The sequence below is a fragment of the Zeus faber genome (assembly GCF_960531495.2).
Source record: "Zeus faber genome assembly, chromosome: 4".
Classification (NCBI taxonomy): Eukaryota; Metazoa; Chordata; class Actinopteri; order Zeiformes; family Zeidae; genus Zeus; species Zeus faber.
The window spans coordinates 15286201-15312253 of NC_137191.1; the positions used below are offsets into that span (position 1 = coordinate 15286201).

The following is a 26053-nucleotide window of genomic DNA, read 5'->3' on the forward strand; positions in this document are numbered from 1 at the left end:
ATAATAAAAATATTTCTTTTTCCAGTGATACATTTCTACCCAGTATATCGTATGCCATGTACACATAATTATAAACAGAAAAATACAAACTCTTTACAGTATTTACAATAGAGATGAACTGTGCCAGTGGAGATGATTAAAGATAAATTCAATTTGATGTGTTGAAAAGTAGGGAAGCCTCCTACTGGCAAGGAAACAGCTACATGAGGTTTAAGGCAATGCAGTGCTGTGGCACAATGCTGTTTGAAAGGCAGATGGTGTGAAAAGTTTGTAGGGCTGTAAAATGACCAGCTGGGATGATCATGTTGATTTAACATTGTACAGACAAGCAAAATATAAAGTGACTACATTCACTGTAAAAAACAACAGGCAACAGAAAAAAACCAAAAAACTATCAATTGAAATACATTGAGATAGATAATATCGGTTTCATTGTTAATATCATTCAAACGAGTGGTGTGTCTGATGCAATTTTTTCCAAGGCTTTGTATTGTTGTTGTAAGACTAAAGGAAACATTTCTTATCTGCGCTTTTACTCCACGATACTATGGAGGAGTCCAAAACATTGACAAACACATACACACACACAATGTGCGGGAAGTCCGGACATGCTGGTCTAATCTAAGGTTGCGGTGTCAATTTACTTTATCTCTACACTGTGCCAAGGGACGGTCAAAAGTTGCATTGCAGGTACATAAAACACTCAATGATGAATTTTCCTCTATTGGTTCTAAAAGTCTAAAGAGATTCAAACCCACGGTGTAACGCTACTCCTTCAGGTTCCAAGTCACTACATTCTTTCTGAGGTATCGAACAGGGATCCAAACAACAAACAAAATGAACAACAAAACAAAGAGACACAAAGTCAGCAGCAAGGTAAGCTCATCACAAGGCTCAGAACCCTGAATAAAAGACACTGAAACTCAGTCTCAAATTGTCGAAGCTAATTAGCAGCATTATAGTGTTAGTAGTGTTTACCTACATCTACATTAACTATCACCATAAACAGTAGTACACGGTAAACAACTAAGCAGGCAAAAGGACTCTTCTGCAAAGTGTTACTTGCCATTTGTCAGCTTTACTTTATGACACTGAATAATTATTATATGAACAAGAAATTGTGAAAAAATAAATCCTCTCTGTGAATAAACTTGCCACACTCAGAAATGTACTTTGCATCTTGCGCTTCACAAATCTTCATGTCAATTTCATATGAAGATGGCTAATGTAGCAAGTTTGTGTTGATGAGGTATGATTTTTACTCATTTACTAGGTGTCTAGCTCCCAGCTTTTCATTCTATATATAATGAAAGATCCTAATCTACAATCTAGGAAAGAATCTACACCTTATTTCTCCAGCCAGTTTTACTTCCAGCTTGGCTTGGAGCTTCTGCTGGGCGTTACAATGTCTCTGGGTTGGATAGACTTCTCAGAGAAGATGGAGTTCTTATGAATATCATCGCGTGACGAGAGGGCCACGAGACTGTCACTCCGACAGGCGCCTCGACTCGTTGCCTTCGCGCTCTGCGCCCTACGCAGCGTCGCCCCCTGGGATCGGTCGTCAGGTTGCACAGAAGGCTGGCTGCTGGCGGCAGCGGCGTGAACAGGCGGTGACACTGTGGTCTGTTTCATGGAGGCTGTCCGAGCCAGCAGGGATGGGCTGCGGGACGGGGTGGAGGGGATAGACGCGGGGCCGAGCTCCTTCTTGCTCCTGGATGAGAAGGCAACCGTATTACGAGCAAAGCTGGGGACATCAGAAGTCGCCCTGGGACCATGGGTCTGGGAGGCGCTCGCCTCCGACGACGCCCTGCTCTGTGCCTGGGCCTGGGCTTGGGCGAGGGCTCTCATGGTGGAGCGACACATCTTCTCCTCGGGTGCAGGCTTGGGGATGTTGCGTACCGGTTTGGCGCTGGGCTTATGGAGGGAGGCCTTTCTGGGCGTGGAATCACGTGTCCACCTGGAGGTGCTGTTCGCAGGGCCACTTCCCCTCTGGGCTTTGGACTCATCCGGAGGCAGACTGGAGTGTCGGGGGGGCCTGGTGCTTCTCTCAGCTCTTCCTCCGGCAGGGGTGCTCTGGTCCCGGATCGGCCGCCGAACCTCACTGCTGTCGTGACCCGAAAGTCTTTCTGCCCTCTTGGTGCTCCCTGTCCTGTTCAGTCTTGTTATAGGAACCACCTTGCGCATGCCCTGGTTCTCACTGTTTGTCAGTGTCCTGACACCGCGACATCCATTACCCTTGGCTGCTTTGGCAGCCTTGCTCTTTGTGTGCACTGATTTAAGGGCACTTTTCCGTGCAGCGCTCTCTCCCGCTTGTTTCCCCCCCTCAGCAGTATCACAGCTGTCTGTGTCCCATTCTTCAGTGGTGGCAGATGGAGTGATGGACGCTGCATCTGTAGATCTTTGCGCTGAAAGGTCATTTGTTGAAGTTGAGACAGACTTGTCATTGGTCGACATGGACTCCACATTAGAGGACAGAGAGCTTGGATTTGGATTGCTCTCCGGGACTTTTTTGTTGTCTGTGGATTTCAAGTCATGGACCAGCCCTTCCTTCATTAAAGATGAGCTCTCCATCTCAGAGTAGTCCAAGGTGACAGAACAGTCGGTCTCTGTGCAGTCTAGAATGTAAAACACGGGCTTCTTATTGGATACACTGGGGTCTAGTGGGAGGGGTGTGTCACACGTTGTTGATGATACTGTGCTGTTGTCCTCTTCGTCCTCTTTCTCTTTTTCAACTGTCTCGACAAACTGGGCAGGACATGCTACTTTCCCTTCCCACACTTCCTTCAGATATGCTTCTCTTTCCAAAATGTTCTTACATGGAGGGTTGTCCAGAACAAGATTCACCGGAGAGGACTCTCTCTCCTTCTCCACATCATTCACTACCATATCCCCCTGATTGACAAAGTGCATATGATTACTGTTATTGTTTGGGCTGGGTAAGTCAAAGGCCCGAGGACCACGAACTAGTGTATGTTTTTCGACATTTATGCTCATGTGTCCTGTAATTGCTGGGTTGGGGAGTTGAACGGCCCTTTGAAAGACATAATAGGAGCAAGGCAGTGCACTGCCCTCAGACACAGCTGAGTAATTATTGTTATTGTTATATGGATCCTCATCAGCATTAAACCCTGAGGAAGAAAACCTGGCCAGTGGACTAATGGGCTCCGTTTCTGCCCGTGGAGACAGGACTGTGGGTTGTCTGTCTCGTCCCAGCTCGCGGTTGTCATCCTGGGATGAGAGCCAGGTGGTGGTCCTCCTTTGAAGGGAGCGACCAGAGCGAGGTAGGCTGTTAAATCTGGAGTAGTCCGGGGGATTTCCAGAGCCCCCAAATAGCTCCAGGTATCCCTGGAGCTCGCGATCTGCCACGGTGTTCATGGTGTGGCGATGGCGGCGGGCACTGGCAGAGCGCCCCACTGGGCTGTGTGGGCTCTGTGGGCTCTGGGATCTCTGCTGGAAGAAGTCCAGCAGGCCTTCCTTGGTGAGCATGTCCACGTCGTTCTCACTGCTACTCCGACCAAAACCCCCACTCTGGTCAGCGCCAGACCACGCAAAGCGCTTCTCCTCCAACTCCCTCAGACGACGCAGTCTGGCCTCCTCCTTCAGCTCACGGTCCAGGTTGTCCTGGGAGAAATGGAAGGACATAGAGATGTATAAAGATGCAGAGAAGGAATTGGACTGTGGCAGTTCTGTCTCCCACACGCCATCCTGGTGGCGTTTTCAGGGCCCATCGACACAGGCAGAGATGGTACAAATACACCAGTTTATTGTAGAGTGTGGGCAAGATGGAACACGGAGGGAGAAGATGGAACATTGTCATGACAGAGGCTCTGTGTGTGTGTGTGTGTGTGTGTGTGTGTGTGTGTGTGTGTGTGTGTGGATGGGGGTTTTACCTGTTGCTGGTTGATGGCTCTAACGAGCAACAGGCGTACAGCCACCCTGATCCCGGGCCTTATTACCTAGACCCAGGACAGGTGTGGCTGCTTAACCCATACCGCCCCTACACCACAAAGACCAACCAGCAGTTACATCAAATGCATGGAAATGTTCACGGCCTTTGTGGACTTTGACATACAGCCCTCTGTTAAATGATCATTTTAAACCCTGACCTCACTGTATATTCCATGACAATTGTCTCTGACCAAAATCCAGTGAAATACTACAATATGCTATTTAGATTAGTACGGTAGTCGGCACTTTGCTACAAATCAATGACCATACAATAAAAAGGTCAAACACCAAAAAATTTCAATGAAAATGGCCACAAGTATCCTTTGAACTCACCTTAACAGCTTTCTTGAACTTAATGCAGAAGTCTTGAAAGATGCGAAAGCACTCATCCAGCTTGAAGTTGTCCTTGTCTTCACAAAAAAAATCAATCAGGGCGTTTCCTTCCTTACGCAGATCGAGCCTGCGTCTTTTCAGGTCCTGAAGGGTCCGTGCTGAGCTCTGTCAGGGTTCATCACACACAAGCATATTTAAACTCACTTATTGGTTTTATGGATGCAGCAGCACTTGAGCAAATAGTTAGTATAGACTATTTTGAAATAGAGTCATTCAGTATACACGGCCCTTGCTGCCCCACCTGCAGGAAGGGCTCAAACTGCTGCAGAAGCTCCCTGTCTCCTTGAACCTTCTCTTCCAGCGACTTAGTCCTGACGTACAGGGAGGAAAACTCCACCTCAGTGTTCTCCACTGAGATTCTACAAAGGGGGAAATGCAGAAGGAGAGAATGCATTATATGATAAAAAATAGTTCTAATTTGAACTGATTAAGTCCTCCGAAGCTATTATTATTCTTTTAGCGTTTAGAGCTGCAATTGCTCATTATGCTTGCATTGCGTTGAATTGGTGATTTTCAGCCAGTTCAAGTAACTGATAACATAACTGATATGAGTTAGAACAACATTAGGCCACCGAAGGTGAAATAACACTGTAGGAGAGGCAGAGAGAACAGAGAGCAGCGTGTGAATATCTCCCGAAATTGACTGTGACGTGTATTCACAAATCAAACATAACATTTTTACTGACGGTTCAATTCAACTACTACACAGAAACTAACGACTGAAAACTGAGGTCAACTGATATAGAAGAGGCAGGAGGTGGCTGTCCTATTACCTTGCAGCACTTTGAACATCTAGAAGTTTCTCTGGAAACTTGAGCAACTTCTCATCTTTCTTCTTGGCCTCCTGAACAAAAAGCCAAATTATGGACATACCGACTTGAACATGAGCAACATACAGTAAGTGACCTGAGAGACACTTTTTTTTTAATGTTGTTATGCAACGGCTTGGCCAGCCACACATGCCCTTTTCCTGTCACCATCTGTTATCCACCAGCCCTCCTGCAATATTAATCCCAAACCTGCATTTGGTTATTTTTGCTGAAGAAGCACTACTGTACTGTAAAAGATTTATATAGAAAATGATTTATTTTTGTAGTTGCCATTAAACAGTCTCATATCACAGTTTGAACTTTGTGGACCAAAGTTTTGAATTTGAAATTCACACATTCAAATGATTTATTTTTGATAGAATTTTATTCCGTTAAATTGGTCTTTGTACTCGGGTCAAAGCATCCAGCAGACAAAAACATTGCACACATTAACGTTACAAGGAGAAAAGCACAAAGACACTCGCTCTGTTTCCAAAACCCCATGAGCACTTTGTGTTTCAGTCCTTGATGTAGATATATATCAGCGATGTGCAAGGAAATCACTTACCAGAGCAACAAAGTGCAGCAGGTTCATCCCAGGCTTGTTGGCCTTTGTGTCAGCCAGAGAGAGGAGGGACGACAGCTTGAATCCCACCGCGTTACCAGCATACCCACCCTGAGGAACCACGGGAGGTAGGATGGACAATGTCATGGAACACTTTCAGCACGAGACCAGAGCGGGTGAGCGAACAAAGACGTGAGGTGTAGAGAGTGAAAGAGTACATCGCAGCAAAGATTGGACATTAATTAAGAGAAAGAAAAGAGAGGCTAATAGACAGCACAGAACATATAATAAGACTTACTGCGTTCATGATGTTTCCGGCCTGCAGCACCAAATGCAGGATTGCGTGAAGCTCCTCACAGTTCATCAAATCTACAGAAACATAACATCCCACGTCACTTCCATTCCCTTCCACTCAGGATAGTAATGAAAACAAATCCGTTATTGGCTTATATAGGGCATTGAACAACTTATATTAAATAGTGATCCTCACGTATTCAAATATAAAATGCATAATGCCACATTTAAAGGTGCAGTGTGTAAAAGTTAGTGGCATCTTGGGGTGAGGTTGCAGATTGCAACCAACCGAAAACCCCTCCCCAACATGGGGAGACGAGACGGTGGCTGCGAAACTCGCGAAAAATGCGAAGGCCGCATTGTCCGTTCTGGGCTACTGTAGAAACATGGCGGTGCAACACGGCGGCCTCCGTGAAGCATACCCGTGCCCATGTAGATAAAAACTGCTCATTCTAAGGTAACGAAAACACCACAACTCTTATTTTCATGGGATTATACAGTAATTAAAACATACATGGGAAAATTCTACTCCATTTCTGCCAAGTCCGTTCTGTAAACTCCACGATGTTTACAATGCGATGCGGAGGAAGGGTTCAGTAGATGGAAATTAAACAAACCACAGCAAGAGATGTTTAAAAAACAAGCCTAAATAACACAGAGGTCGGTTGTGATCTAGATTTGTTTCGGAAGTATTATGGACAATTGTGAGTGTTTGTAAGTATGTATGGTTGTTTGTTGTGACTTCGGGTTCTTAGCCTGAACCACAGGTTTTATAGCACGCTGCGCCGTGATGTAGGTTATGTTATGTGACTGCAATGAATGCAAACTTTTCTTGCTTTTCTTTGAATGCATAGATAATCAGATCCACAGATATTATCTCATTTACTGTATTCTGTTCTGTGCTGCCATTGTCTTTCCCAGTCCGACATAGAAAGACCATTCATGCTTTTTGTATATATGAGGTAAAAAATAAATCATATTTAATCTTATCAAGGTGAATATATTTGAACTTTTTTTTTTCAGGAAAACACTAAAAGAGAATAATCGTTTATTTAAAATACCTGCTCCCCACCCAACCTAACATACTGTATTTCAAGTTGTTGCTACAGTTTACCACTGCTGATGGCTTAGATATCTCGGTCACCTGTGTGTTGTATGTGTGTGTGTGTGTGTGTGTGTGTGTGTGTGTGTGTGTGTGTGTGTGTGTGTGTGTGTGTGTGTGTGTGTGTGTGTGTGTGTGTGTGTGTGTGTGTGTGTGTGTGTGTGTGTGTACGTGTTACAGAGCCAGCGCCAGCATTACCTTTAGTGGCCACCCGAATGACATCGATCTCGCGGCTCATCACAGCACAGGAGGGAAAGAACTCCTCTTGAAGGACCATGGCCTCGATTCGCACGTCAAAACTGTCGGGGACGGAGTTAAAAAAGCAGAAGGGTAAGATAAACTTCTGAGGAGATGCATATCAAAAACATGGGGATGGTAGCTCAGGCGGTAGAGCTGGTGGTCTAGTGATCTAAAGGTTGCTGGTTCGATCCCAGGCTCCTCCTGCTAGCATGCTGTAGTGTCCTTGAGCAAGACACTTAACCCCTAATTGCTCCTGATGGCTGCGTCCGTCGGTGTTTGAATAATTGTAAGTCGCTTTGGATAAAAGCGTCTGCTAAATGACTAAATGTAATGTAACATTTGTACACAACCAGAAGTGTGAGGTGTGTGTGAAGTTTGTTAATTTTTTTACTGTTGATTTTAGTGTTTTATTAAAGGGTTTCTTTAGGTTCTATTTTTACCACTTTATTTCCTAAGGTTCAATTGTTCAGGTTTATTTTCTATTATTTTCACATTTCTATTCTATTGTTTGTTATTATTACTGCCTATTGTTTTATGTGACCTGCTGGGACATGGGCAATTTCCCTTTGGGGATGAATAAAGCATCTTTCAATCGATCTACACCATATTAAGGAAATAAATAAAAACTCTGATGCTCAATACCGATGTTAAGCTTCTTTACCAACTGTTGTTGGTGAGTGCATGCAGCATATGCTGTTTAAGGGCATGCAGGAGAGGTAGTGAAATAATATTTAGTAAGAGTGTATGATACATAAATGTATCTGCTCACTTGGATGATAGCTATGGAGGAGAGGACATTGTGTATGCTCAGGTTTCAGCACCTCCATTTGCACTGTCTGCTTCACCCTTCATCTCCCCTAGAGACTCTGAACTCGTCGTTTCGTTTCATAGCAACATCACAATGCAGTTGCGGATTTCCAGCGTTATAATCTGGCTCAGACCACCTTACCGTGGCACCTGGATCAAGAGGAACATAAAGGAGTCAACGAGTGCCAGCTTGCTCGGGTCGCCCTTAAATGCGTTCAATTTCTTGATCTATGGAAAAAAGAAGGACAAAAGTGAGCTCTGTATTCATGTTTAGTATCCCCGCTGTCGGCTGAACCATGGTTAGGTGCATTATTGCACACACACACACACACACACACACACACACACACACACACACACACACACACACACACACACACACACACACACACACACACACACACACACACACACACACACACACACACACACACACACACCTCCTCTGTGTCGGGCAACAGCTTCAGCAGGTCTTTAAGCAGCTCTGCTCCATAGATCTTGCCTTCCCCTTTTCGTACATCTTCCACTATGGAATGGTTAGACCTGGAAAACAGACGTTTTCTGATATAATTCAGTGGAAACCACTTTAAATATAGGAAATCCATAAAACCATCTTCCCGTAATCACGCAGCAGTAAAACGCAATACAGGTAAATGTATTTCCTATCTTCCTTCATACAGAGACGATGAGTGGTATAAAGCAATGATGCTCATTGGGAGAAAGGGGCCATCACTAAGTGATGTTGATATATTAAATCTATAGAACTGATTTACTCTATCGAATTAAATATACATCTATAGAATGTAAATGTAATATTTTGTTTTATTAAAGATTTGTTTATTTTAATTTGAATTGATTAAACTTCTGAATTAGTTGTCCAACCCAAATTCTATTCACATTATAAGGGGAAAATAAACAGCATCTTTTCTTGGTTATGTATGGAGAAACATTTGTCTCATTATTATTTGTGTGAACAGGTCCACAGGTCCTCCGAATGTGAATGCAATATGTAAAACGGATCTTCAAATACACAAAATTCCACAAATAAAAAAAATATCAGTGAATACATAATTGCAAATTTTCAACATTTACAACTTTAGAACAGGCATTTGTGAATACAGTTTTTATTTGAGAATCAAAAAGGCATTTGTGGATCTGTATTCTACGCACATGGATTTGTGTGTGTTTATTTGTTCTGTGTACCATTACTAATGTAGCTTCAATGTGTGTGTATAACTGCACCGTATTTAGTGCTAATACAGTATATAATATGTACAATAGGTATGTAGAGATACTTCTATGTAGTACTTAGATATGCATACTATATATAACAGTATTTTACAGCAGAAGAATAGTATTAAGAAAAATGTAAGTGTGTTTTTTGGTCATTGTTACACAGGGATTACAGATCCCCTACATTGACTGGGAGGCCAGTGGTTATCTGTAACCCTTTCCAACTGAAATAGAAACCCGGTAACACCCACTAACATCCGGCATTTGTCATCAGTGGGAAAGGTAAAACCCGGGTTTCAGTCCTGGCCCAAATGACCCTGCGATAGACACGGGTTTTAATCAGCTCCAGCTCCGATCGGCTCGGATGCGAACAGGACGCCCGGGTCGACCCGCTAATTTTGGCCCAACCGTGGGGAGCACGCTCCCAGCCGGACTCCCGAGTCACTCCAGCTTCGCCCCAAGCCGGTCCCTGTTCCCCGCCTAGAAGGACCGGTGCACGCACCAGCAGCATCTATACTCCATGCTGCTTCTGTTGTAGTGTTGGGTCGTTCACGAACAATCCGATTCTTTTGAACGGCTCTAAACGCCCCCCCCCCCCCCCCCCCCCCCCATGTTTTATGTTGTTTGTTTAGATTGCTGTCTCCTCTACTGTTTGTTCCCAATCACACTGGAACCATGACACGCATTTCTGCCGCGTTCATGATGTCGAACGTGACACACCAGAAAAAAAACTGCATTTTGCCTGGCAGTTGAAATGTGTCAATCGTTAGATCTTTAGCAGGTAAACACGCTCCTTTTGGTTTGAAAACGGTATAGGTGAGGAACGCTCAGGGGTAGGGCTGAAGGATTAATCTAATTCAAAGCAACATTGCAATGTAATAGAAAGAAATTCTGAAATCAAAATGGCTGCAATAAAAAAAAAAGTGTTTTTTTTCTTATGTTACGCAATCGAAAACACTGATACTCAACCCGTGGCTCGCAAATCCGCATGCGGCTTTTCTAGTGTTCTAAAAAAGAGAACAATAAATTGTGTCTGAGACATTGTCTGCAGTATTCAAAACTGAATTACCCATTAGTCAAATCAACCTAAGACGGCATACAGAGAGAGCGCATCTATAGAGATCTGGTAGTGATCGATGATCTGTTAACTGAGTGATCAAGGGCAGATCGCCTGGTTTCCACCGGCAATTTTATTATGAATTATTCGTATCTAATCATATTATTACCGTATATAAGTAATAACCTGGAGCCACACCTTATTCCAACCGTGCCACGCGAGACCACCCTGTCCAAAATCCTCCATTGGCTTCCACGTTCCAAGCAACAGTCTCCATGCATTTAATAAATAGAAAAAACAACTTTTAAATCAGTCCTTGGTTTTTATTTAAGCCATTTAACTTAATTTAAGTGTGATATTCCGTAGAACACAGCATCTACCGCTGCAGGTGTAGCAGACATGCGCAGTAGGGTCTGCTCTACACTTTATGTACGTAACTTCTCACTTTGCCGTCTACCTGTATACATTTGTACATCATTTGTGTATAATAATACATGATACATTCATGGTTGCAATGGTAATAAAAACATGGTAATAATAATAAATTGCAATTATTGCATACATCATGCTTTTCATTCCTTAATAACATATTACTAGTAGCCTTATTATAAAATGCATAATGGTTTGTTTCAGAAATTTGGCTCTTGTGAAAACATTTTCTGTTAATGTGGCTCCTGAGCTGGGAAAAGTTGAGTACCTCTGCTGTAGAATGATTTATTGCTTAGTGATTGTTTCAATTGCAATATTGGTCTAAAACAAAAAAATAAAATAAAATTGCAATTCGATTATTTCCCCAAATCGTAATCGCAGCCTTACTCAGGGGTAATAATAGAAAGACTGCGCGCTCTTACTTTGAAATGCGAAAATTACGTTGTCAGTGGGCGATCACGTGCTATCCAAAAATGGCCGAGTAACACAAGTGGATTTTCGTTCCGACTGGCAGAACATTTGTCTCAAAACTGTTAAATATAAATCCACGTGTGTAAAATGTAAATCCACGTGTGTAAAATGTACATCCACGTGTGTAAAATGTACATCCACAAGCGTAGAATTGAGATTTACAAATGCCTGTTAGAATGGAATTGGTTTGTGTGTTTGCAGATGCATTTTGTATTTGCAAAATATTTGGTGAGTTTACAAATCAGTTTTTTTGTATTTGTGAAAGGCGTTTTATATTTACAGATTACACATTGACACACGGATTGTCGATTGCATTGTGAACTTATTGATTACGAGTGGGGGATTAAGCAGAAGAGGGAGCTGCTTGTCATCAAACCAGAGACACAGGATGCTGATTGGCTCCTCACAGTCAAAGAGGGTCTGGATGAGTGGATCCACCCCCCCTGTGAGTATTGCCTGCTCCCTCGGGCCATTCTCATTTAGAAGCTTGCAGAGTAGTATTAGTACTACATCTACCGTATACCAAGACTACTACTACTAGTACTGTGTGTCTATTTGCAAAACTGGGTCAATATTTGGCTTGGGATTGACCCACCAGACACCTATAAATCCTTTTCCTGAGCAGTTAAACGTGGATATAGGGACTGTATGCAATTTGGAGAGCAGGAGTCAAAGGAGGTAATTCTGTTGCCTTAAGAGTACTCATGTGTGTAAATGTACTCATGAAGTGACCAAAACCTGCTGCAAAACTCCAGACCGCTCTTGACATGGACCCTGTTCGTTGCTCGATTTCCACTGCGGCAACAAATACTTTAAAACAGTGGTTCTAAACATGGGCGCCCCCAGGGGTCCTTCAAGAGGTTCCAGTGGGCCCCCCAGCAAGATGATTAACAGTTAAACTTCACCGTTAATTCATTTTACAAGACATTAGCCACATTAGAGAAAATATAATAATAACTGTTTTGAACCTGGTTATATTGTTAAATCTCTAACTATAATATAGACAGATATGGACGTTTGGACTAAATCAACTCCAACAATAATAGTATTTTCAAATTGGGTTCAGAGGCAAAATCTTATCAAATGGGCTCCTCGACATGAAAAAGGCTGAGAATCATCGCTTCACAACATTTTACCCATGGCACCCATGGTATTTCCAATTAAAGCCTTCCCTATAGTTTAGGCTACAGACCCAAGCAGCAAGCAGCCATCCACAACACCCTGTCCTGAATACACTTATCAAAGGGCGAACCTCAATGCTAAGGCTTCTGGATTTTGGCTTTACTTTCTGGACTTTTGGCCCTCCGCACACCTTAATCCCGTTATACAACCACATTTAGTTAAGACGAGGCGTTTCATTTCTTCCACACAGTGATTATAATCATGCTGTACTGGGATTTATGTAAGCCAGCCAGAGGACAGCTTGTGGACTTACTTCTTGAACTGCTTGAGGAAAATGCCCACGTTCATTCCCCTTTTGGAGTCCAGGATGCTGATCTGAAAACAAGCATGCGACAACGTGGGTCTTAACTTTGATATTACTGTAGATTCAGATTCAATACCACACAGGAAAACATAAAAAACATAGAAACACATCCTACAACCCTTCTCTTTACAGGCTACAAGGTCTGTGTAGCCAGTTCAAAATGGCCTAATTCATTGGGATCAATATCTGGAATCTCCTCAGCAGTTTTTTTATTTCTTATTTTTTTATCCTTTAAGTTTGCAGCCAAACTCGGTCCAAGCTGTGATTTGCTGTCTGAATCAGCGACAATTTGGCAAAACCATAGTTCTTGCAAGCGAGGCACAACTACTGTATGAACATGTTAAAAAAAATTGAAAGTAGTCATATTACCTGAGCACTACAGCAGTTAAATTGGATTAGGCAATTGAAAAAGAATCAGGTGTATGAGAAAAATAAAAAATGGCTTCCACACAATGGCCAGCCTTACAGGCCACTGGCCTTTTGTGTGGCAGTGTACATGAAACTCCCTTGACGTAACCTCCAGTTTCAAATGCTCGCCCTCCAGGATACCTGAAATTCCACCTCCGCCGCACGTGCGGTAAACTGCACCGTGTACTGCACCGAACAATGGCAATTGTTGGCTTGCGTTGCCTTCATTTAAAAGGTGAAGGTACAGTAAGCTCTCAAACAGGATTCTAGCCCAAGCTTAATTATAGCGTTTAGACGCAGCTGTGGGTTTAAGAAGCTCGGTGTCAGGGGTACATCGATGAGGCTGCTTTTAATAAATAGAATGACTTCAAAGTTTTAATATGAAATGTGAGATTTTTGACAATGAAGAATATGCTCGAATTGGATAAATAGTCATAAACCTGATACCTGATTTATTGAAACTGCTCAGGGTGAAGCACGCTGAGCATTTAAGACCATTTAAGCACCTAAGTGACATGGTTACGTGGCGTCTCCCTGAGAAAAATGGGGTACAAAATGTAAACAAATAACCAGCGTAGGCTAGTTACCTATTTAATTTGAATCTGCAGCTGTGTAATAATGTTTGTGATGTATTTACACCCAGAGCAGGGAAGGGACGGTATTTCATACCATGTCATATGCAGTCACAGTTGTTATGGGTGGAGGAATCTTAATTCAATTTTTATGTCCCAATATTAAATTCCAATGAATGGCTCTTCTTCGTAAGGTGTATGTGTATTACTACACTGTCATAGGCTTATAACCATACTATGATAGTGAGATAAAATGAACAAAAAAAGAGAATAAAATCTTTTAATCGCAATTGTGTTTCTGGCAGTTCAACGTCAACTCAAAGGTCATGATCGTGACCTATTTGTGGCAACAATGGCTTTGGTATTAAGACGTAGAAAAACACAAAAGCACCACATAATGAGCTGATCAGCATGTACAAAGCTTTAACAATCCCTTAAGTAGTCCATCCAAATTAATTTGATAAATTAAATGAATCATTTTGTATTTATATTTTGTAAGTATTTCACTCTTTCAACACATATTTCTAAATATAAATCTTAAAAAATAAGCAAAAAATTGCCTGTTCATATTCAGCTTTTTATTTTCTGTATAAAAGGCATTCTGAGAACACTTCTATAGTTTGAAAATGTGTACATAGGGAAAGTCTCATCCTGAGAATGTAATATGGATTGTACTGTGGTTTTTCTATAAGGCGTCCGTATAAAAATCTGCATTGTGATGAACATAATGACTTCCGAGATTCAGTAAACTCTGAAAGACCAACTGTCAAGTGTTCATTTCAACTCCCTTTGTTTTCTCCTCTTTTCCATTGTCAAAAGAAGAGATAAGTTATTTTTTTGATCCCCAGTGTGGAATTCCGGGAGTTACAGAAGCTCAGTAAGGCAACGTGATACTTCACACTACATAACATTATAACATTGCATCAAGTAGATTTTGTCAGTAGCAGTCAAATCAAGTGTTTATCACAGCTACAGCCAGCTAAACCTTGTATAGGAATTAGTAACATTAGAGGTAGATGGGGAATAGAGATCCTTATGAAACAGAGAGGTCAGTACAAGAGGGGTCCTGGTGATACAGGAATACAGTAAAGTAAGAATATGTTCAGGACAGTTTTGGTTCCTCCATTCTATCACCCGGACTCACCTCGTTCTTGCTGCTCTCCTTGAAGGACCGGGAACGCGTGACGCTGGCCGAGGAGGCGTTGGCCGATGCCACGCCTCTGGCGGCCGTTATCCCGTCCTCCTGCTGCCCAAACAGCTCCTCCACCGTGCGCACATCGATCTGGTACTGCTGCTGCCGCACCGCCATGGTCCAGATGTTGGGCTTCCCCCGGACCTTCTCCTCTGGGATCGGCTTCCAGAAGAAACTCCGCACGCGGTGCTTCTTGCGCCCGTTGTGGCCGCAGGGTAAGGTCGGCGGCGGCGGCGGCGGGGGTGGAGGGGCTGCCGGGGGCGGGGGTGGCGGGGCGGGCGGGGCTTCATGCCGGGGGATGTCAGGGCTATCACTGAGGGAAGGCAACGTGGAGTGAGTGTGTCCAGACATGGAGGACAGGTCAGAGGAGGGGCCGGAGGTGTTGGTGCAGCTGAAGCTCTCGCTGCTGCAGGCCTCCGTCTCATTGGCTGAAGGTGGACGACTCATAACACGCATCACAGCTCGCCAGAAGGCCGGGCTCAGTCCCAGGGATGGAGGGTTGGCATGGGAAGTCTGAAGGTACTTATTGCCGCATTAGCAGTTCATCAAATAAACACCTTATCCCAGCGATATCTCTTCTCAGTGCCCTCCTTTAAACAAAGTACTTAACTACACCGTACGAGAGCAATTCTAGTTGCATCAGTATTAAATGATATCACTGAAACCACCGGACCAATCCCCTACTCCCTGAGTTGGAGGAGAGCGGGCGTCCCTTCATCTAGTTTACAATAAAACGAGCAGGCGCTTTGATTGTGTCCCTCTCCATCACTGAGCTGGTCGTCCATCACGCTGGGCCGCTCCTTTGAAGGACGCCTCCTGGGGAAGTGGGGAGTGGCAATGGACATGGAGCTACAGGAGAAACAAAAATGACACAGGAAGGGATTATGCAGAGGCAGTCATGTGTCCTATCTGAAATCAAGGGAAATTAAGGGGTTGAACAGATGAAGGGAGAAGTTGTGCCCAGTCAAAGGAATCCACGTTAAGGGTCACAGGCAAATCCTATTGTTTACTTCCGAGGTCTTTGAAGTCAGGATCTGGTGTATAAAATAGACAGTGACATTCTAGTTACTCCACTTCATGACATTTTCTACATTGCTTGGTATTTATGGAGTTGATCTTTGTGATAATGTGTGTAAAAGTGCCCATAATTAGTGGTAGAAAAAGAAAATATTTCCCAAAATCAAATCTCCATACTCTGTCTCCAAAATGTGTGATACATGATGTACGAAAGAAAATTACCGGTAATATAAAAATAGTTGGAGTCTTGTAACAGTGCATTAACTACAGTGTTTCTCAGACCATTCATGGAGGGAACGTTCCCTCCTTGTTAATGATTCTTCGGTATGGATCTTTGAATATGGTTTTTCAACATGGAAATTATTTGACAAGCTACCACTATTGTCCTCGCCGTGCGAAAGGTTACTAGGTACCAGGAACAGGCTGCACAGTGGGAATCTGCACCCTTTGCATATCCCACAGAAACACATCTTTTACAGCTGTTGACATTAATACACACACAACACTTTAACGGACACAGACACGCAGATTCAAATGGAGCATTTTGAGCATGAAGCTGTGACCTTCCTCCAGGAAGTACCCTGTCGGGTGTATACAGAGCCCGAGAAAGAGCGTGGAAAAATGAGTACCTCTCTTGTAGTTCTTTTACAGGCTCTTTTACATACATACCCGTTGATCATGTTGGAAGGTGTGACGGGCGGCTTTCACATCACATATTATTTCGATTTTTGGGGGGGTGGGAATAAATAAATAAATAAATAAAATAAAAAGATCACACAAAAATGAAAGCGAGTTTCCTGTGCGATGAACGCACACTGAGATTTCTCAATGTACTCCCGTACTCCCCCCTGGCTAGGCTGTTGTGATACTCTGTGTCCTGTCTAAACAATGACTGGATGACAGAGGGGGACTGGTTATGACACATACCGTGAGGGTGAATATGGTAAACATGGTGGAGGAGGAAAAAGTCTGATTCAAGCTTAGTCAGGAAATAGTGAAATCTCCTTTTTGCATTATGAGTTGTTGTTTTTCTTTCCAGGAGACCCAAACCACAGTATCAACACTGGTTATCACTGCAAGGATCCTCTTGGGTTGATTATTTCCATCTACTCGCTACTTGTTATTCAACATAATTTGCGTCAGGTGGGGGCCTCACATTGGTTAGCACAGTGTTTACCTGATACTCACGGGCCTTTACTAATTAATACAGCCGACGTCACCAATGGCCTCAGGTTGCCGACATCGGCTGACACGCTCATCCGTCCTGTCCTCACCGCTGGACCGCGCCATCACTCATGTTTCATTCATAGGACTGCGGAGAGTCTGACCCCACCGTGACTCATCTCCTACACCAACGCCGGGAAGACTAACGGCCATACAGCTACTATATAATTTAATAGATTTTTTCGAGGACCCTACATCTTGTCCCTGCCTGTACATTAACTGAATCACACCAGGCTCTCTGAAAACCAGGCGTGCAAGATGTTATCGCTCTTAAACAGCTTTTACGTGCCATTTCAAATGTCAGTTGAAAGACTAAGAAACACCAAAGTCGGCTCACGGTGCTTAACTATAGGTCGAGAAAAAGGGTCCGGGGGTAAAGGGCGTGGGGGGCCGGGGCCACAAAGCAAGGTGTAACTCTATAAAGAGAGAGCCTGAGGCACCCAGTGCAAACAGGGAAACTGCTTCAATGGCTGCCTCTAGATTTCAAACATTCGCCTGCGCCCATGAGCGAACACAGACAGACTGTGGGGTCCGGTTCTAATGCTCCACCTGTTGCTAGCCCCGAGGCGCTGCCGCTGCCACCTATCACTCTTCATTAGGGACAAGGGGACGCCACCACACCCAGAACTGTCTGGCCGTGGTGAGTTATGGGCCCAGTGTTGAAAAGGTGAAGGGTTAAGATGGGGAAACAAATGGTCCCCCGATGGAATGCCATGCGGAGAAGGTAGGCAAAGAGAATAAGGTGGGAAGCTTATTTTACAACTTTGGGGTGATGTACGCCCACAATAAATGAGTGTAGAGGCATGTGTTTGTGTGTGTGTGTGTGTGTGTATGTGTGTGTTTCCTGTCAGATTCAAGGTATATCTAATTGGGTGTAGCTGTCAACAAAGCAGAGGGTGCCACCAAATGCAAAACAAATATGATCCACATCCTTGTATGTCTACCGCTGTAGGTCACTTCTCCCAAAATGATCCCCTGCTGCTAACTTCTGGTCCAATTTCCTGAGTTGGTTAACCCCCATGGAGCCACGGTCTTTCACTCTCACTGCCGGGGCAAAGAGGTGCGTTCACAAGGGATTTGGCCGAGCCTGTTCCATCATCATTGCCACGGAAACGCTCGTTAGCGGAGAGAGGCTTTGTTAATAGCTCAGTGGGGGGAAGGCGCTGTCACTGTTGAACTTGTTTGTTTTTGATCCTTCCAACCACCTTTATCTCCCCTGTCCAAATGGGGAGGACAGGCCACGGCGCCCCCCACGCCCCCACCACGTCATTGTAAGGAATCTTTCATGTTGTCGGATTCAGTTTCATAATCATGTTATTACATAATCTATCGATCTAGAGGAGACTGCTATTTAATAGAATAATTCTATACTAACTAATAATTGACAATACTTTAAAGAGAGGGAGTTATTGACCTATTTTAATAAGATATTGTTTCAACATGACAAAACCATTGTCGAGCACCAATCCAATCCATTACTTTTACACAAGGGTATGAAATTGGGCTGTTCATTTTGGACCATTAATGTATAAAGGTGACATTTGATCCACTGTTCTTCATTAGAGAGACATTTTTTTCTCGTACATCTGATATTTGATATCTGATATGGCTCAGGATTTTGTATTGGGATATTCTCCAATATCAAACCTCCATTTCATCCTGGGCTGCTATCAGCATGGGATAGCTGTATCTGAATCGTCCCGTCCCTTTCTGTTTTTTTTTTACATCCGATATATAACCAGCGTACATTGAACTGGCAAATGCACATGTTGATCCTATCACTGTATCTGACATGCTAGTAAAACGTCATCCACAACCAATTCAGCTTTTCAAATTGACCATTATACAAGTAAAACATTGCACATACTGTGTTATTCAGACAATTGATTATGCATTTAAACCATCGCTCAAACCATGCACTCCTAAAATTAAGTTTCAGTCAGGTAAACATTAGATCAAATAACAAGGAGGCGTGGTGTTTTGAAATAGCAGGGACAAGGAAGCCATTCTTTCGTAAAGCCTGGATTTCTAAAATTGTTTCAAAGATTGAAAGCTTAGTACTTAAGTCTGTGTTTTCTGACTGAACTTTGGTGTTGCCCAGTCTGGGACTGACTGAATTTTCAGAAGTTGAAGTGAGAGAGGCAGCCCTGAATTCCTGCTGTCTTGAATGAACCTCTGGGCTGATGAAGAAATCTAAACATAAGGAGAAACGTGCACTTTACTGGCCACCGAAATATAAAATATGGATATTCACAGGGAGTTTTTCCTCAAGAAAAAAAAAGATGGCTTAGTTACTGCTGTGGGAATGGTTTACAAAAAATGGTATCTGTGATCCAAAATGGAAAAACACAATCATTGCTGTTTAAATAGGATTTAATTTTTATCACAGCCTTAATGCCTATATACAATATCATTACAATTCACACTCTGGATAAACTATGATGTCATAGAATGTCCCAGTACTCCATCCAGTAGCTCGAATGCGAGCAGCTCACTTTATGAGCTCCATTCCTTCTTGTTTCTGACCTTTTGTGTGCTGTTCAAATACTTTCTACTGTGTCTTTAAGGACAGAGTTCCCAACGTTTTTAAACTTAATTCCCAATTTAGTCATCCCTCATAGGGTAGAGAAGATAAGGCGGTGATCATGAAGTGCAAAAATAGCAGCTGGACTGAATTAAAATGACTCGAAAAATATTTCAAAAAATTGTTTTCTGGTACCGGTAGCAAGATCCAAAAAACCTGCAGAAAGGTGCATACGTGATCAACTGTCCAGAGTGGATTAACATTCCTGCAACAGAACGGTTTCTTCATTCGTAAATCTGTAAATCTGTTTCAGAAGATTAGTACTGTTATTTGTCTACAGCAGAAGAATGAGTAATGTCCTAATGAGGCCATGCTACAGAGCTTTGCACTGAAACCGGACCTTCAATACTAATGGAGGAGCCTTGTGCGTCACTTTTATCTCCTAGCGTCAGCCGCTGTCTTGCAGATCACGACTGGTGCAATCTAAAGTGTTAATCAATAATAATAATAAGTAATCAATACACAAAACATCGGGTTTGGCAACACTAGTGCTATGACAGACAATGTAAGCTTACCTCAAAATAAAGGGATGTTATGAGTAATTTTTTGATGAGGAGGCCTCGATTTTTTGTAGAAGATGTAAAAGAGGCGGCGTAAAATATGAAAATAAACAGTATTAGTAGCAACAAAATACTAATTGCATTATGGTTACAGTTTTCAACATGGTAAATCATTCCACCTCTAAACTGCCCCCCTTTGCCACTTAAAAAACTGTCAAATGATCCTTAACTAGAATTGAATCTGGCTTCCCCATTGTGTAAAAGCATGAAGTGCTTTCGGCTGGAGGTGACAGCAATGACTCTTAATTCAAATTCTGGTTCATTGGTGGCCCAATTACGTCCTCATGAGACAGGACGCATACAGTAGGTTGCATCAGACCATGGCAACTGCTCTGCACGAGGTATCATGCTTGGTTCTAGATGAGATTAATACATTTATTAATGAGCGGAATATGATAAATAAGGGGGCAGACGGGAATAAGTGAAAGTGTATATGCAGAAAGTTCTTATAATTTTTATAGTTTTTATTTTTCAAATATTTCAGAATCACAAGTATCTTTCTGGGTGATGAAGAAAACCAAAACTAAAGGAGTAAAACAGAGGTGTCGAGGCTGCTTGTCCCATTATCCCAGCTTTACCTGATATTTAAAAATGAGGACTTATTGGTATAAATTGGGTTTCTGGGTTATGTAGTACACTCTGTACAGCACAACAATTGCACAAGACCAGTACAATATTCAGGGCACTCAAACTTTTGATGAACCAATCTTATCAAATTCTTAAAGCGCTGTGTAGTATATGCACTTGACTTTTAACCTTGGATTGACAAGACACTCAAAACATGTTATTTTGCGATTTTATTTTTTATTTTTCCATTGTTTTACTTTTTAACACCAACAAGACAACAGCCTCAGTCACAGTTCTCTGTGGTTATCTTCAGATTCCTCCAAAGTATTGTTTGCTAGAATATACTAGAATGCTTTGTCATGAAGACACCTTTTTCAGGTTTCAAATATTACTATATTACTCATATTCCGATTAGAAATATGACTTCCTTTTAGGTATGTATCTCTGTATCTGAGTGTTTGTCCTTTTTTATGTTGTCCTTGTTTGTAACCTTGATGTATCTTGTTTTATGTTGCTTTCTTGGCCAGATCTCTCTTGCAAAAGAGATTTTAATCTGAGATTTATCTGGTTAAATAAAGGTTAAGAAAATAAAGGTTAAACCGTATATGGTATGGGGATTTAGGATATGATCTAGGTGTAAAGGCTGCATAATAGCACCCTGTGAAACACAGCATGCGCCTCAGCATTGCAACGCAGGGATACTTGACATCCGAATATGATGAATATTGCTGTCTCTGATGTTTTATAAGTGTTGGTGTTTCAAAGCAAAACAAACAAGCACTCGCAGACACAGAGAACCTTAAGATTTTCTAAAGACCACGTGCAGTCTCGCTGGACCTCAGCGCGACATATCCCACAGCTTTGGATAAATCTGGTAATTACAGCCCGTGTTAAAGCAAGGGGCTTTTAGAACGAAAAGATTGAGCTGGCAAATTTACATGACGCCCAAGTGTGCTCTGTGATTGTGTGTTCAAAGAGATGGAGACGGCCGGGACTGTTATGAATGTCTATCTTTCCAGTAGCACATGCAGTAATTCTGAGCCTGACAGGCAAAAGATCACAAAATAGTACGTCCTCGTAATTAAAGGCTCTAACTAAGAGGGGAATTAATAGCAAATTAAACTACATTTCAGCTTGGTAGGTTCATCTCCTTGACACATCAAGGAATATCGATCGAACTAAAACCATTCCCAAAAACGGTGTACTCTACTTAAAGGATCGGTTCACGATTTCGCAAACCGAGGCCTTATCAGAATGTTGGTTTCTATCATAATGAGAATTTTTCATTTTTAAGGGTTTTCTGTATGCTGAAAAGCTTGCCCCTTTAGACTGCATTTACGCACAGTGAGAAGCTGTAACAGAGCGGTAACTTTCTCAATAATAAAGCGTTCGGCAAGGTTGTGCCACGAACAGAGTAAAATATAAATTGTAGGAAACAACATTTTAATAAGCGCAGGGCTGAAAAATAGGTAACATATCCTTTAAGATTTCCTGCATAAATAAGCGGGCACGAACCCCAATAAATAACAAATAGATTGAAAAACAAATCTTGAAGATAAAGCAGCATACCAAGACAGCGCTAAATCTACAATGGAAGATCCTGATGCTAATTTAGGTGTTAATTTAGAAGAGAAGATAACTTAGGTATGACAAAACAAACACAGCTGGGGATAAGGCCGAGAGAGGAATGGACGGACAAAGGCGGCGCACCACACACCGGACTAAACAGCAAAACAAAGCTCTGAATCTTCGTCTGTTGGCTCTTTTGTTCTTAGGTTATCCATGTCTAGCCCGCAGCAGAACATTGCCTCCGTCTGACATCTGGAAATGGAATCCTGTCATTGTTTTTTAGGGAATTCAAGCCTAGTGTCAGGAGAGGCGTTTGGTAAATTGTGTAGTAGCTGTTGTCGTGTGTTTTATAGATTGAGCTTTGGTGCAGCTTGCCATTCATTTGGAAACTGAAGCATTCCCAAACAAATCTTGATCATAACTTACGCCCATATGATCACCTACACGTATAAACCTTAACATAAGATTGCATTATTTTAAAATAAGGTACAGAGAGACCACACGAGAGAGAAGGAGCAGATGTAAACATGTTTACTGTCCATGATAGGGGTGAAATTGGTAAACCCCCGGGCTTTGCCAGCCAAAACGCTTTCGGAGAATACCTGTTGATACCTGCGAAACACTGGTTGCAGGCGTCCTGCACAGATGGGTCGCGTGACAGACTCTCGTCAACAAGCTATTAAGCCGTTGAGCAGCATCTACGAATCCCCATAACATCATTTATCAACAGCATAACCGAGACACCGTGACTTTCGGCAACTTCTGGGACAAATTGTGCAACTGTTTAGCACCAAACAAAAGAGGTAAAAATGGTGGGAGGTTGAGGATATTTTAATTTATTATAACGATAACAATAATATGATTAATTGCATGATACGATGGTCTTTTCTGCGAATTTGAAGATTAAAAAAAGAAAAGGACCAACGTTTACAACCATTCGCTCCCCTCTTGCTCCCACACAAATAAATCAAGTGGCCAATCTTTTCCTCCTTGAGCTGACGTCAGAGGACTGAGTTTTCGAAGTTGGTCTCTGCCTCCACAGCAACCGGGGTGATACCATCCTCCCCCCTGACCCGACCCTTGGAGAAACTTTTTTTTTCACGGGTGCTGGTGGCGGTGGTGGGTGGGGGTAGTATTGTTCCCAGCACTTGAATGGATTGCCCTCTAATTCATCTCAGCGTGTGGAATAGCACACAAAAGCCAAGGAAGCTGGGGTTTGGGGTCCAGAACAAAAACCAAATGAGGCAGGGTTACAAAGCCACACATGTAAAAGCATGGGTTGAAGGGTCACAGTACGCCACGACAACCAGAATAAATGCTGTTGGGGCTGTGGTGTTGAAACAGCAACACTGAAATACACAACATTTAAGGTGACCCTTTTTTAACAATAATAATAATAGTTGTGTGCAGCATACTGACAAGTTGATTCTTGTAATACTTTAATTTAACTTGAACTAACTTTCAAATTGTTTAAATGTTTCATAGTATTTTTTCGTTCAATTTTTAAATATATTGATTTGTATGCATGCTATCTTAACAACAACACCCGCAACAGTAATCCTACTACTATCACCACGACTACTTCCAATAATAACACTGAATATCCCAAAAGACTGACTATCCCACCTATTTTTACGCCCACAGCCAATACTATCAACTATACTACCACGTACCCCATGCCACAGCCTTTTAATTCAATGTATTATGTGCATAGAATCACATTTTCTATACTCGGCACCTTTTTGCATATATTGTTTTTTTGTTTTGCACTGTTTAGCTCTTTATGCAAAGTGTCTGTACACCAATGCACCAACACTTTGCCCGGACGAATTCCTTTGATGTGAAAAATGTACTGGACATATTCCGATTACGATCGGAACATTGTGACAGCGGAGCTGAGGGTCACTCACCGCAGACTTTTCCCGTTGCCTTTTCCATCCCCAAAACAGACTTTAACATTGGAAACCACGCCCGTACGGCACATCGACACACGTATGTGCACTGTTCTAAACGTCGGCAGTTAAGTGCATTGTTTGTACTAGAACTGCATTGCAGGGATACCTCCTCCGAAAAAAAACCCCAAAAATAATAATAATAACAACGCACACAAACATGAACAGCACAGCGGTATATAAAGACACTGTGCTGAGCGGGGCTTTACACCAACTCCAGCAACGAGATGACATTACGCCGCAGCGCCAGGTCACCGCACACCCATTCGACCGCACAAGTGCCGGTGATGGAGGATAAAGCCCTGCGCGTCTTACCGGGCGGACGGACGGACGGACGGACGTGGGGGGCTTAGTCCGGGTGCGGACGGCGTTCAAATGAGCAGAAGAGCCGCCCGGGTGGAACGGAGTCCCGTGGAGGTGAACGAACGAAAAAAAACAAAAACATACCAAAAACAAAACAAAAAAAAAAAAAGCGGAGCTCCGCCGTCAGGACGTCGGGCGGTGAGCGCGCCCTCCTGTCGGACCCCGCCACGGACCTTGAAGGGCGGCGGCGGGGGAGCCACGGGGTGCGTGCGCTCCCTCGTACGTGATTGGCCGCGGCCGCCGGCCGCCGGCGAGCAGCGGCGCGGCGCGGGGCGCAGTTGGAAAACGGCTGTCCCCCCCCCCACTACAATAAACCAACAGCAAATTAAACAAGATGGTGAAATATTTGTTACGTATCTCTGTGTTGATGTCACCGGGTTAGATGTGGAGCCTTAGTGAAGTGGACCTACGGAAGGAGATTAGGACCATATTTAAGAGACGCTCACTGTGGGGGGGGGGGGGGGGTGGCAGGCGCGTTATGAGATCAGTAATATGGATCATAAAAATCACAGTTCGGATCCTTTTCCGCCCCCACTCAGAAATCTTTGATTGCCAAGTTGTTTTAAATCAACCCATTATTTGGTTAACCTTGTTGTTGCTTTATCTCACCCCGATCTCTTTATCTCATTAATACTAATACCCCTTTCCTCTGTTTTGAGAATTTTTTTTTTTTATTTTTTTTTAGGAAAAATCAGAATTGTGATTTTAAGGTGTTTTGTTTTTTTTTTCTCTTTTCTTTACGCTCAGAAAACATGTCCGTATGTTGGATTATAATCATGAATATACTGCGTGTCTCTCAGAAGGCTGACTCATCCAACTGCATTAACACCACCAGCATGGGTGGGCTGTTGCACATCTTACAAACTGGAGAAGGAGCAATAACATCCAATGACATACTGACAGAGGGTGGAGAGGATTTGTTGCCAGGAGACATTTACTGTGCGGCATCAAACAATGGTGAATCCACAGAATGTTTTGTGTGACTGAAATGAAAGAGGGCCAAGTTTTTCTTCTCTTTTTGGTACCGAAAACATTGCCACATCGCATTATAGAGCAGCTTCTTAAAAACCCATTTCTTCTATATTCATCAAATTAATACCAATAAATGTACAATGCATCCATCTGTAAATTAGGATTTGCATAGATTTCTCTGTCCTCAATTGTACTTAGAATACGGGAACAGCATAGACAACAGACGTGGGACACATTAG

General features: G+C 42.9%; 1 protein-coding gene across 1 annotated transcript; it reads right to left on the reverse strand.

Moving 5' to 3' along the window:
- Nucleotides 1-1365: 1365 nt before the first annotated feature.
- fhdc1 (FH2 domain containing 1) lies at nucleotides 1366-15462 on the reverse strand (the record flags this gene model as incomplete). The annotated part of the gene is made up of 11 exons (XM_079999449.1): nucleotides 1366-3621; nucleotides 4282-4446; nucleotides 4583-4700; nucleotides 5115-5185; nucleotides 5719-5826; nucleotides 6014-6084; nucleotides 7310-7410; nucleotides 8301-8386; nucleotides 8599-8701; nucleotides 12784-12845; nucleotides 14959-15462. The coding sequence occupies 11 exons, from the start codon at nucleotides 15460-15462 to the stop codon at nucleotides 1366-1368; spliced, it is 3645 nt and encodes a 1214-aa protein (XP_079855575.1).
- Between the last annotated feature and the right edge of the window lie 10591 nt (nucleotides 15463-26053).